The following is a 14,479-nucleotide window of genomic DNA, read 5'->3' on the forward strand; positions in this document are numbered from 1 at the left end:
ATAACCCTTTCAGATAGCATCATGGCGAACTGGAAGATGGATCTATCAAGGAAGCTAAAGTTTCTTTTCTCTCTGCCTCTTTTCTTGCAAACGAAGCACATTTTTGTGGGTTTTCCCGTCGCTGACAAATCAAACCGAAAAGGCAACATCAAAGTATTTGCATTGCAAATGGTTGCATTTAGAAGCAACCCGTGAGGAACTCACATTGCCTGTGAAGGAGAATATAATTTTGTTACTGCTTGCCCTTTAAGCTAGAGACACCTTCAGACACCAAATGTGAGTAACACTAGGATTCGTCAAGAATGAATTGGTAGATTTAGAGTAGGAGACAGACTGACCATTCAGAATTGTTATATTCTCCACCACCACACAAAATTTAAAAAATACATTCAACTAGTGAAAGCGTCTTCCTGCGCATTTTCTTATCGCTGTGAAGAAAATTACATTTATTTAACGGAGGGAGGAGTTGTAAACGCAAAATTGCGCTTCTGTCCCTATGTCTGTGAGTTGAACTTGTTTTTGTTTAAGAGAAGGAATTAAGTACTTGACTTTGCATTTGTGCATTGCAAGAGGCAAAAGGGGAGGGGGAGGTACTTTATCCTTGACATTACGAAAATTTCCGCTTCTTTTGTGTTTGCAATCAGAGATGCGCTCATTAGCAGACATCACATTAGTTGTGCTTTTTAAAAAGAAAAAAGGGGGAAAAGCACGTTGCAATATTGCTCATTAAGCACCAATTTCAGCATATTGCAATATATTTCTCTTCCAGGGTGGGGTGGGGGAAAAGGGAAAAGAAATAAAAAGATTAACTACATTGGGAAAACAGACAAAGACATCTGGAGCCAAGCACAGGGCTGTATTATTGGGCCAAGAAATTCCTATAAATTTGAATGCAATGATGAAAACAATGAACTCCACAACAAATGTCTAGTTAAACGCAGAAGGTTCATATTAATTTGGCTATATCATATCGCATACGCATGTGTGCGTATATATATATATGTATGCATGCGTAGGTACACACACACACACAATTTAACCATTTGGCCATAGGAAAGTCCATGCCACGTTGACCGCAATGAGTCTTTTAAGAGGGAAATACTAATAAAATGGTCAAATAAAATCATAATGTAGAACAGCTTGAAATGTCTTTATTTGCCACAGAATTTCACAGAGTTTCCCGGGATTCACTTCTTTACATACACAAAGATTTATTTATAATTGTGGTTGTTACTGTTGTTCTTGTTCTTGCTGCTGCAGTTTGGTCTCCCACGTCCAGGAAAGAAAGGAAAAAAAGCATTTACATACCATTTAAGAGACAGTTATTGCGAATTTATTGTAGTCCATTCCCCATTCCTCCCCCCCCGCCCATCCCCCACCCCTACCCTCTCTCCAGATGCAAAGAGGGGAAGAAAGAAAAAAAAATCAAACCTGGGACTGCATAGAATATGAATATATAAAAGATACATGAGGGAATCAATGGAAATCACATCCTTATAGTGATACCAATTCTTGGACAGGTTATTTAAATTAGATTTCAATGAACAACAGTCCTTGGCATGTACAGCAGTGGAACCCTGATGGAGTGGAGTGCGTGTGCACGGATGAACACGTGTGGGTAGACACACACACACACACACATATCTGCACGCACACTCAGACAAAGCCCTCCTCCCAACCGAAGACTTTGGGAGGCGCTTTTGCGTAGATGCATCATCAACTTGCATATCAAAATAAGGAGAAGTAGGTGCATACTGTCGTGAACACAGCACTGTAGTTTCCTCCATCGAACATAGATGATGATGATGATGATGATGATGATGATGATGATGAAGATGAACCGAACAAAACACCGATGATAAAAATAATTCCATTTCTTCAAGACTAAACGTTAAATTAAAAGTTCATACAGTATTCAAGTCCTTTCAACGTTTAGGTAATCGGGAAAAGTGTATAAACCCTGAACCAGGTCCCAAACATACAAATATAAGGAAGGGCGGAGAAGGTTGAAAACTCTGAGGGTTGCTTGAAGACTCCACAGTCAAACCGTGCTTGCAACTTCCCTTCTTCATACACAGAATACTTCAACGAGCAGAGGATGTATTTTTTATTTTTTTATTTATATATATATATATAGATATGTATATATAATATACAAAAGAGGTTCACAATAAGGGATTTCCAGAGAAATACTGCAGGCGGTCTCTGCTTAGTTTTTTTTCTTTCATCCTTCTGTTCTGAAACCAAATTTTAACTTGTCGATCAGTGAGATTCAACATTCTGGACAGCTGCAGCCTTTTTTCTTTGTTTATGTAGACATTGAAGAAAAATTCTCTCTCTAGCTCTCTGATTTGGAATTTCGAATAGGGACATCGCTTCTTTCTTGTGCGGGGGGCACCTTTAGGGGGGAGGGAGGGAGAAAAATATAACCAGGAGGGAGTGAAAATAACTAAGCAAATGACACAACAGAGCCCCAATAACTCCCCCCCCATCACCAAGAGCTCAAATGCATAGCTTCTCTCTCACACGCACACCCATCTGGAAGCACATCCTACGGCCATGTGTAACATCCTAACAGACATGTGTACCACAACACAGCCATGAAGACAGCCTTTGCTGTTTCGAGCCCATGATCATTTCACCCTGTTTTGGGGGGCTTTTCCAAAGGGATTCCTGACTGCAATAATCAACAATAACTGCTGGGGGGACGGAAGCCGGCGAAGCAGCTGGGAAGCACACACGTTCAAACTGCAAATCTGCCGCCTTTCTAACAGAGTCAGCAAGAGCAACGTTAGAGGGCTAAGAATTCTGCTCTGCATAAGTTTTTGATTATCGGGAACGCCACCCTCCAAATACATTCAGCACACACATACACACAGAGAGAGAATCAAAGCAACATATCTGAGCAGTCAAAAAAAGGGAAGCAATGTGTTTCCCAAGGCAGCAAACAGAATTGCAAATACAACGTGCGCGCGCGCCTGTGTGTGTGTGTGTGTAAGTTCATGCAGGACTTAGCGTTCCATTCACCTATGAATGAAAAAATAAATAAAGATCCATGATTCATTTACTTGATCAGTTGCTTCGATTTAAGGTTGTTGTTGCTGCTTTAAAAATGAAAACAAACCCACTTATATATGAATATCTAAAGGCATCTGAGTATATTAAAATATACTTAAAGTGTGTGTGTGTGATAAACACATTTAATAGCAAAATAAGCATTGTCTATTTGAAAAGAAATCACCCAAAGAACTACGCCTAAGCAATGCAATTTGCAGGAAGAAAAGCAACAACAAGAGCAAGAACAACAACACAGGATGCACTGAGGACGTGAAAAGGTTGCATTCCCTTTCCCCACATTCATAGCAATATAGATATATATTTGAATTTCTGCATGCATTTTCAATAAGGGGAAAAAATAACACCACCCGCCCCCCCCCTCGCTCGCTCGCGTGCATCTCTCAGTGCCTCCTCGCGAGGACAGGAAGCAAGAGCAGTGTTCTGCCCAATTGCCTTTTACCCTCAGAAGCCCGGGACCAAATCCTTTTAAAATGCTCATGTAAGTTCATGATCAAAGTTAATATTTGTCACCATGGTGTGCTTTTAAAATTTCACAGACTCTGAGATACTGTGTCTGCGCCTAACATCTCCATTTTTCTCAAAGAGCCTTTCCCATCGTAAAAATTCTTCTCGTTGCAAGAAAGAGCTTTGTAGGTTATAATAAAATCCTTTGAATGCTTATAAAACTCCACATAAAATTTGACCGACAAAACAGCGGGCTAGTCCCTTAACCTTTCCATTTACTGCTTTCTCTACCTACTCGAGTTGCTGGTTTTGCTCCCTTCCTTGTTGACAGAGGAGGATGAAGCTGAAGAGCCCGGGTTGGTGTTTTCTTCCTCGTCTTCCGGGTCTACGCCTTGGTCGCCGCGGGATGACAGCGCGGTGGGCTGGGAGTCGGTCTCCAGCTTGCTCTCGGTCTTCTGCAAACAGGTCTCGGGCGGGTTCTCGGTGGAGCAGTAGGCGTTTTCGAAGAACCGGTCGAAGCCTTGCGGGAGGACACTGTTTTTGTTCATGCTGGAGTAGAAGCCCGTGGACGCCGGGTGGTTGGAGCTGGGGTGGTGGTGGTGGCTGTACACGCTTTCGTTTTTCATTAGCATTTCGGTCATGGTGGAAGGCGGGAGGCAATCCCTGTGCATCAGATCTTCCGCGGAATAACACGAGGCGTAATTGCTTCTATGGTGCCATTTATTCGAGGGGTCTAGCCCGTAGGAGACCTCTCGCACTGGCTGCACTTGAGAGAGGTTAGTGGAATAAGGGTAGGAGATTTGGCGAGAGGGGGCCTGTGGCAAGAAAGATGACACAGTTGAAAATTCTGGGACGTAATAGGTGCAGCTGGGGAGGTAGAGATTGGAAGCGCAACCTGCTCTCTCTCCAAAGTCAGCACTCCGCTCTTTGCGCGACTGGGAGCAGAAGTTTCCTAGGTTCACTGAGTTAAACATCTTTCTCCTTTTCTTGCTCCTATAGATAGATGTTTTGGATCCGATGTGCAGAGGGGGAAAAATTTGGGAAGGCGAGATGACGCGCTATCCGTCTTAGTCGCTCTCTCCAGGACACGTGATCCAAAGTAGATATTGTCATATATCAGTTTGGAGCACTTAGAAGCGTAGGAGTGGTTCACTTAGGTAAGATCTCAGAGGTTCAAACGATTGGTTTTCAAACACCGCAGAAACATTATGAAAATCAATCGCAGATTTGTATTCATTTTCTTCCAGGCACACCCCTTGTAAGCATTCAAAGCAGATAGCGAGGGGATGGCTGGTGAAGTTCTCTCTCTCTCTCTCTCTCTCTCTCTCTCTCTCTCTCTCTCTCTCTCCTATTTGGATTTTGCTTTCAGTTGTTCAGGAGGATTCAGATATGGGGTTGGGTGGGGGTAGCTCAGGGGTGGAGGAGGCGAGGGAGGGTCTAAAGGATGTGTTAACTGTAATTTTTCCTCTCTTACTCTTTTTTTAGGGGGTTCTTTCCATGCAAGTCACATTTTAGGCATGATCAGACATATTCTTTTATTTCCCCTTTTCTTTTCTTTTCTTCTCTTCTTTGTCTTTTTTCTTTTCTTTTCTTAAAAATGTGGATTCAACTGTTAGAAGCCCAGGGGACTGGATAAAGATTCTTCAGTAAGTTTTCAAACATTTCTCAAGATCTTGCTCCAGGAGTCCGGGGTACACCTCCATATAGTGGGTGTGGGTGGGATCTTTGGAACAGATAGGTATATAGGGGAGCAACTGACCAGTTTCTCACGTTTATTAATTACTTAGATGCCTATGTAGGGATCTCATGTATGCATAAGGACACCTAATCTGCCAAAGAGAATGCACACCTCCTGCAGCATATCCCAAATATGCGAGGAGCCGAATAAACTTTGAAACTTTTCTAGGGATTTAAGCCCGAACCTGAACCCTCTGAGGCATGGGCTTAATGACTTCAGAGTATTGGAATTAGGGAGGATACATCAGGACATAGGACTAATAAATATTCGAAAGCCCCCTTTAACGTTTGGTTAAATATTTATTATGTAAGAGTGGTATATTGAATATTTAATGCAGCTGTTTATTGTCAATCAATGTATGTTCACGGTGCCTTGCGACCTTTATTCTGCCAGCGAAAGAAAAGGCAAGGGGGTGCACTGAAAAAAATAAATAGGATTCTTATTAAAGTCATTTGTCCTTGTATTTGGTGCTCTTGGAGTCTTTCACCGCCCACCCTGTGATTCCCTCACATTTTTAAAGCTGGAAGAAGGAATATTTGTAAAAGGTGTCTTGTAGAACATTCCTCATGACTTTCAGACAATTGTTAACCTAAAGTGTCTTCTTTCAGTCATGATCCAGAAAGCCATGCTGTAAAGGCGTTTAGAGAATACTGACAGTTGATAGAGGCTGCTGGCATATCCAGGAAAGTCCCCCTAAACAAAGGATGCGTGCTTAAAACTCTCCTGTCTTTTAGATGATCTGGAGCACACATCACACAGGCTCATCAAACAGATTTTGCGCCTGAATTGACAACTTTTTCATTTTTTTTTATTTTAAAAAAGGTCCTGTAATTGATCTGCAAAGAAATAAATAAAAATGTTTAGTTTCCACCTGATGCAAAATATCTCCAATATTTTGTTGTCTTTTTGCTCTCATCTCTGCCTTTATTTCTGTTTTTAATTCACTTTACTCTCTTCAAAGAAGTGTGTGTGCGTGCGGGCGTGTGTGTAGGACCCAACAACTTTGCTTTGTTTACATAGAATCCTCCCGCCTTAATCTCCATCGCTGGCTCCAGTTTTGGACAGTTTAAAAGCCTCATAACAAAATTCACACAGCATCAGGAGGGCAAAATGACTTTACTAGTGATATCCTGTCAATTCGTGTTGCAGTAAATTAAACTCTCAGGAACAAATAACAAAGTCCAGGAACATGGCGGGCTGGTATATAAGAATATGTGGGAACTGAGGGGTTGTTATTTTTTAACGTGATGGTTTTTGTGGTTGTGAAGCTTTTCCTTTGGGTAAAGCTTTGAACAAATCCTTAAGAAGAAGAAAAATCTAGCAACTTGGGATACAAAAGGAGACGCTCTGTGATGACCTCATTTGCCCCATAATTCATTTTAATTTGGGAGGCTCTTTTTACTTATAAAACCACCAGGTAGAGTTTAGTCAGCAGGTAGAACAGATACCTAAGCAGTCTGCAGCGACGAAGACGCCCCAGGAAAGGAAGGGACATCTGCTGAAACCAAAAAGGGAGGATGAGATTAATGAACAGAATGACTGAAACGAAAAATGATTTTTGGTCACGGGGAGGAAACTGACTATATCGGACAGGAGATCAAAATCTTTAAAGGTCGTGTGTGTCTCGGGACTGAAGCATAGCCTTAAAAACCACAGTGGGACTTTTATAGGGTGGGTTTCTTTCGAATCCAGAGTCTTTATAAAGTGATCTTACAGACAAAACCTAAAGAAAACATGGCGGCTCTCTCTCTCTCTTTCTCGTCAAGCCCTCTGATCAACCTGTCCTTTTAATTTCATACGCCTACGGGCGGCGTTCTTCACTTTCGACTGTTCTGTGTCTTTGGACGTAGGATGCCTCCCCCGCAGAGGGTTCAGATAAAGGCGCCTCCAGGTTCCAAACCATTCTGAGCCTTCTCACCAAATGCACACCTCTGCGCATGGGGAAGAAGAGATGGGTGTGTGTTGTGTGGGGGAGAGGGGGGACAGGAGTAGTGCAAGGCTTCTGCAGGGATGGTCTGTTTTGGTTCTCTCCTTCGCTCTGCTGTTTATGAGTTAGATGCTGCTTTAGACACAAACTTTTAATTAAAGTGTCAGGGAGCCTTTAACTACCCCTTTTTACGCAGCAATATTCATGCTAACTACAAACTAATAAAAATATTGTTTACGGGGATCATTATTTTCCTCCACTCCTACTTACCAAACACTATTTATTGAACCTGCCCGAGGTGGGGTGGGGAAACTGAAGAAATTTGCAGTGCTGGGTGCTGTTTCGGAATGGTTCTGCAACATCTCTTGCAAAGTGAGTTGCCCCCGCCCATTCCCCCCACCTTTTCTTCTTTATTCCTTCTTTCCACTTTTCCTGGTGGGGCAGAAATTTCTCCTGTGTCTCATCCGGCTGCATTGGTGGCGAGCAGAAGGGGTCTAAAGCGGGTGGCTGTTGAAAGCATGTGGGGTATAACACACAGGATATCTCCTCTAGGTGTGCGAATAATTTATTGCTCTTAATAGGTAGATATAAGCTCAAGCGAGCCCCAGTGCCCTTGTGTTTTTTAAAGCCCGGTTTAAAGTATAGGATTTGTCGGCTTCCTGCGAAAAAGCACAGAAAAGACAGCTGTGGAGCCACAGCACTTGAATTTGAACCACCAAAGTCAATTCCCTGACTACCATAAAACAGAAGAATGAAGGCTGGAAGTCTCACATTCCTTTTGGTGTCCACTAAAATATATATATATATATAAAACAACACAAAAAACCCAACAGCCCATTGAGCATAAACCGTAGAGTTCTTTGAGTGCTTTACTCGTTGATAGATTTCATATTCACAGCCAAGAAATACTTTTTAAAAACTTTTTTTTAAAAAAAATAGTTGTCCAAAAACCCTCTTTAATATATACGGGAGAGAGAGAGAAGAAGTAAGAAAAGGAAAAATCTTTCAAAGTAGGTGTGTTATGACAGTGTCTCCACAAGTTGTGTGATGGTGTGACTCACTATGAAGATGCATAAGAAAGAGCAGGGCAGGCAGAGAGAACAGGATTGTGTCAATTGCCAGGCAGAGCTTCCTAGGTGTAATTAGACATATGTATATGTTCACCCGGCTGGTTGTTTGTGGCTCGCCAAGTGTACTTCAACATGGCATTGCTGTGTTAATCAGGCAATACGTTCCCTTCTTCTGTTGCCGGGTCATTTGCCCGACAGAACCAAGATCACACTATAAACGCATTCCAGTATTTTGTTATTGTTATTATTATTTAGGCAGAAAATTGTATCCACGTGGACAAGACTTTCTAGGAAACGCACTTTTCTGTGGGTAAAATGAACTTTGAAAGAACCCAGCTCCGATTATAGTTGTGGCGGGTTTGGCCAAAGAAATGTTCCCATCGTGGTCAGGACTCCGGTCTCTGGGTTTGTTTGTGTACATTAAGCGAATCAAGACTGAACGGTACATGATGGCCAAAGCGGGTTTGGGAATAACTAACAAACCTTTGCCAACTAGTATATGGACGGCAAAGGTTTGTAGGTGTGGTCGAAACCCGCCTTGGATCTCATATGAACTAGTTTAATCGTCCTCTTATCAGTTTGGGAGATAAATTAACATATGTAAATCAGTGCAAATTTCGATTAACTTCATGGTCCACACCGATTAATGCTATCATTCAGAGATCGTCATACGGGTCACTCTTTTAGAAATGTGCAGACTACCTTCTAGAATATGCATAAATGTAGATATTCTAATCTAAATCTCTATTTTCCCATCTCCCAGCATCTCAGTCATAGGCACATGTACTACCCAACCCTAAAGATTTTCCTAGGGAGAAATGGGGACACGAAAATGTTGTTTACCTCTTGCCTTTTGGCCTTTTCTTGCCGGATTTCCCCCGAATTTCAGAATGAAGCGGACGCCCCTTAGATATTTCTACGGCCTACAATAAGATAGGTTCTCTATACAGGGGATGAAGGATTACTTTTGTGAGGTTCGGGGGTGGGAAGCCACCCAAACATTTCAAGCAGCCGTTTTCGCATGCCTTCTTTGGGCCAAAGAATCCCAAACTTTTGACACTTTAGGATTGTGACCTGTGAGTCTTCAGCGATGCAGCTCCCTGGAAGCAATTGAGTCCCATTGAATCCTATGCAATCGACTTACAAGTCAATGTGTTTGGGATCACAGCCTAGGAATGATTTTTTCCCCCGTGCAACAGCAATGCAATTACTTCCCAAGGAAAAATAAAATACCCCGATGTATTTAAATCAAGCCAAAGGGTACTACAAACCTTCGCCAGCAAGCAGATTATCCTCGACTGCTTGTGTGTTCAGGAAATCCGGGGCCAGAGACAATAGCTACAAGTAGGAAGCTCTTGGAAAATATTATTGTCCCCCAATGGCAAAGATAAATTTAATTGGATATAAGCCAGCCTACTAAAGACGACTTCATAAGCTGCTAACGATTCAAAGCGGGGAAGCGGGGAGGGGGAGAATGTTTCAGATCTTCCACAGGCCAGGGTTGCAAGTTCAAAATCATGTGGACCCAATAAAGATAAAAGCTGATAAGCGGTATGCTTCCCAGCCACACGCAAAGTCAACAGTGAGCAGTATAGCTGCGCTGAGGGATGCCCTGACTAGATGCCCCACGCAGAATTCTCCTCTGCGCATTATTGGGGTAATATAAACCATCATAATTGGGAGGATTGCAAATGATACTTGGCATATTGCAATGAATAATAAAGTGCAGCCACTGCTCAGTAGGGTCCGATCCTATGCACACGAGCAAGTTCGATTGAAGCCCATTGTCTACAGAGGGTTGCTTGGCTTTACTCCCAAGAAAAACGTGCACTGGGTTGCAGCCATATCAATATACATGTAAGGATCGTTAGGTCAGTTCCACTAGTTAGCAAGCTAGAAGCGAATAAAAGGAACTCTTACGCCAACATATTTGGCCGATCCTTCCAGTCCAGACACACTTGAATATATATGCTACAAAGCCAAGTTCATTGGAGTTTGCCAATGGCTTATTCCGCTTTCCAAATGAAAGGGGACCTAGTAATTCACCCAAGAAGCCAATTTTCGGTGTGTTTCAGGTTCCTTTCAAAAAGAATAGCTGCACTGGATTGTGTTCAAAAGAAAGTGGGCCATTGACCAACATAATACACAAACGTTTTAAAAGCACCCAACGTTTTAAATAATAAAATTCTACAACACGCAGAGAGTGAATAGACATGCATAGATTTTTTAAAAAATGCTTTATTATCTGGATGAGGTTCTCGGGATGTGGGTCATCAAGTCCCATCTAAGGAATTTTTGTTTCACGTGAGAGTTCAGTTTTATTAGCAAATATGTATCTCCGTATGCACGACATAAGCTTTATTGTAACGGGATAGCTTCTTATTAGATTGTGTGAAGGAAGACATAGCAGCCACTGTGAGTGAGATTTTGCCAAAAGGGGTTTAACTTATATGAAACGTTCTGCTTTTGGTTGTGTGTCTGAGCTGGATGTCTTTTAGCTTTTTAGTCTACCTTGATACCTACATTTCTTTCATTTCAGCCAGCAGGCTGCCTTGTTCCCATCAGACACACCGTGATCAAAGTGAAATCTCAACGTTTTTACAGGGGAGGGGCGGAAAGAAACTTCAATAGCTTACCCTCCCGCTCCCCGATGTAAGTCAGTAGTGCTGGAATCAACCCCAGTATCCACATTTATCAGAATAAAATGAAACAGAATGCCTGGGATAGTTGTGTGGTGACATTCTGCAAACATATAAACCAGCTATAAGGAATGCTCATTACTTTAGAGCGCCTTTTGGCAATGCTATGAAATATCAGCCTCTTTGTTTGCATGAGGACGTGTGCGCGTGCGCAAGGCAGTCTCTCTCTCTCTCTCTCTCTCTCTCTCTCTCTCTCTCTCTCTCTCTCGTGAAATCTTTGTGTTCCTCAATATATGCATATGAGAACAGTTGAAAGTAACTTGATAGCCCACAAGTGCATCTACAGACATCAATTGTTGGAAATTCGCATGAAATGCAACTACAAACGCATGACTCTATATGTGCTTTTTGTTTTGTTGTTTTGAAATCTCGTGAATTATTATGTCTCGTGGTTTCTAGAAATTAGCCGGTAGAAGAGTTATTTTCAGTGGGGTACAAGATCTAAATGATCCAGTCAAGATCCAGATCCTGTCCTTTAACAATAAGGTTGCGGAGGGGGGAGTGTGCAAAAATGCATGTAACTTTCAGTCGTGTGCATTCCCTTGGAAAGCCTTCTTGAAATCTCAAATTATATTTCTAAAATGAGGTACTTAGTTAAAAAAAATTACTCGGAACAAAACCCAAATGCTGTATTTCTCTGTATGCCATTCCACTTATGAAGTCGGATAGTTATTGTGGTCACGATCCGGCCACAGTTAAATCCCACCAATGTCACTGAGGGACATACTTTATTCACACCCTGAAATTAATTTAAAAGTGACCGTCTTTGGCTGGATCGTGCCTTTGACCATTTACTTGTATTACGGCTGTCCCCCTCCCCATTTATATACCCTCTTTTTATTAAATACCAGACTCTTTCTCTCTCTCTCTCTCTCTCTCTCTCTCTCTCTCTCTCTCTCTCTCTCTCTCTCGTCTCTCCCCCGCCCTCTCTTTATACATATATACATACAGAGTGACTTACGAAACAGAAATTTAAAATATCTGTTTTCTTAGTAACTTTATATCGCTTTAGTTATTGCCTTCATCCTACTAGGATTCAGAACCAGCTTGTCTGAAGTGCGGTTTGATGCTTCTATTCTCTCCCTCACGCGCACATTCCATCATTCTGCTTTCTTTATCAGACATACTCCCTTTGGGACTTCTTCAAATCTGCTATTCTGTGCCTGCATATAAAAGGATATTTTTTTACAGTAAGGAGTTTAGGAACTCACATGGTCGCATTGTCCATTTCAGTAAGCGAGAGGGGTGGCTGTAGGAAGACCAAATCCAAAATTGTGCGTCCACTGCACGCTGGAAAAGGATGCAAATTTGTTTGGCTTTGTTCTTAAAATACCTTTAAATGCTAGCAGCGCGATACTAGATATTTTAAACTTGGAGTTCCCGTTGACTTCAAGGATGTGCACATAAGGATGTCTCCTCATAGTGACTCGCATCGTAGGTAACGTTGCAAGTAGTCTGCTGTTTAAAACAAAAATAAAGCAACGCTAATTGATAATGTGGGACAAGTATATTCCGTGTTGATTTTATTTTTTTTAATACAAACAGAGGTCGTCTTTTTTTAGTTGGAGTCCTGCTTACCAGTTTCCTCTGCCATGCAGGGCAAACGAATGAAAAGAAAGCTCTCCCGTGCCTTCTGCGCCACGCAGAAATCCCAAAACAAACAAATAAACAGGACTGGAAGTTCGAAACGGGGAAGAACTGCAGATAGCGCTGCAAACGCACATCTGGCATTAGTCTGGGAAGAGCCACACAAGCGCGCGCGCACGCTGTATAGATTAAGCGGCTTTGGAAACTGTCACTGGGAAATCTGTTCATTTTCTCTAATGGACTAGGAGAAGGATTGTTGTTATATTCCTCGCCCATCCCACAACAATATCCTTGCTAAACAGCACGCACGAACGCCGGGTGTCAAGACAATATAAATGATTGGGTTTGGGGTTTTTTTTTTATTCAGAGGCGTTGCGGCACTGCCGCCTCAGCTAAGTAACAACTGTATCCGCTACCACTATGGAGGAGGGCCATAGACCCAGGCGAAATTTATAGCAGCCCCGGCGTTGCGGTTATGATTTTGCTATGATATTACTTTGGAACAAAGTCCCATTGAGTCCCTTGGAAATCTACTGTCTTGCAAGGGCGTGGGGTGGGTTTTTTTTTTTTGGTTTGGTTTGCTGCTTTCCCTCCCTTACCCCCACCGTCCCCACCGCACTCCCGCGTCGCTGCCAATACGAGAAGAAAATGGGAAGCGCGGGGGGGGGGTGTGTGTGAAGCTATTTGGATAGCCTAAAATTATGGGTTGACCTCGATCGAGATTTAATTCTCATGCTCCCCTCCACCATCTTGCGGTGGCAAGGAAGCGAACCTGCTCTTCTCCTCCGTCTCAGCCAAAACAAGGACTCCAGCCATTTTTCACATGTTTCCTTCGAGAGCAAGACTTATCTTTCACCATAATGAGAACAGCTTTGCCATTGAGAGGGAGGGGGCGCTTTCTTTTGGGGGGTGGGTGGGTAATAAATAAATAAATAAATAAATAAAGCCTCTTTATTCACCCACTAGCCACCCACTTTCGCCTCTCTCTCTTTAAATTTCCTCCCTTTCCTTTCCCTTTCCCTCTCCTCCATCACCCTCCAGCCCTTTTTCCTTGTCGCGATATCACCTTATCGGTTCAATCTATGTAAAGACCACCCACCCACTCCCCTCTTTAACCTCCGAATCCCTGGCAGATCTCCTGTGCGCAATTAGGCCCGTTCTGGGACCTCCGACGGACAACCTGTGATATGAGAATGTCTATAATCCAGCCCTCCACAGTAGACAGGCTGCTCAAGACTTTGCAGGATCTCCCCTCATTTCCGCTCTTATTAATTTCAGGCGCTCTGATCTATCCACCCCATCCCTCCCACCTCCTCTTTTATTTAAAGATTATACGATTAAGACAAGAAAATCTAAACCCTCCTTTCCCTTATCCCCTCCCCCCACCCATTCTCCCCCTCTCCTTACCGAGCGAACTTCATTGTTTTCTGGAGGAAACCGTAATGTTGAGACATTAAACCCTAATTGGGCTTTTCTTTATGACGTTTAATTTCCTCCATCGCAGACGTGTTTGCATCTTGCTGAAAGAGGAGTTGTTTGAAGTCTGCAATCCCGGAGGGGGGTGGAGAGAGAGGGAGGGGGGAAAAACTTTCCGAGCAGCAGTCGTCATGCGGACTTCTGGTCTTATTCCCACATAGTCTCGCCCTTCACGCACCCCCACAGCCTTCCTCTTGATCGTTGCATTCAGATAGCCTCCCCTCCCTCAAAATAAGAATGGTGATGTAAAAGAGATGGGGAAATGGGCCGGGGGGGTGTTTAAAAAGAGAGACAGAGACCCATATGTTGACTTGGGTAAGAAATGCGATGGCCATTTAGCTCTGTTGTGACAAATCCATGAAAATGGAGGACCGCCGTATACCATATAAGGTAGGATGCTAACTTGACCTTCACTTTGTAATGGCGGCCCCCGCCCACCCAGACAGACTGTTGTAAACAG

General features: G+C 42.8%; 1 protein-coding gene across 2 annotated transcripts; it reads right to left on the minus strand.

Moving 5' to 3' along the window:
- Window positions 1-1,413: 1,413 nt before the first annotated feature.
- On the minus strand, window positions 1,414-14,384 carry HOXC11 (homeobox C11). Of its 2 annotated transcripts, none has more exons than XM_082212822.1 (4): window positions 13,951-14,384; window positions 12,290-12,414; window positions 3,818-5,677; window positions 1,414-2,398 (listed from the first exon to the last, which is right to left on the minus strand). In XM_082212822.1, the coding sequence occupies exons 3-4, from the start codon at window positions 4,494-4,496 to the stop codon at window positions 2,166-2,168; spliced, it is 912 nt and encodes a 303-aa protein (XP_082068948.1). In that variant the 5' UTR covers window positions 4,497-5,677; window positions 12,290-12,414; window positions 13,951-14,384; the 3' UTR covers window positions 1,414-2,165. The 2 variants fall into 2 exon arrangements, with proteins under 2 accessions (XP_082068948.1, XP_082068947.1); XM_082212821.1 differs by having other exon boundaries at window positions 12,168-12,414.
- Between the last annotated feature and the right edge of the window lie 95 nt (window positions 14,385-14,479).

The sequence above is a fragment of the Podarcis vaucheri genome (assembly GCF_965113315.1).
Source record: "Podarcis vaucheri genome assembly, chromosome: 2".
In the NCBI taxonomy this organism is placed as follows: domain Eukaryota; kingdom Metazoa; phylum Chordata; class Lepidosauria; order Squamata; family Lacertidae; genus Podarcis; species Podarcis vaucheri.

Coding starts and splice junctions, on each gene's coding strand:
- HOXC11 (XM_082212822.1), bottom strand. CDS start 4,496: ATGTTTAACTCAGTGAACCTAGGAAACTTCTGCTCCCAGTCGCGCAAA. Junction 2,399..3,817: donor GAGCAAAACCAGCAACTCGA/GTAGGTAGAGAA, acceptor TCCCCCCTAAAG/GTGCCCCCCGCACAAGAAAG.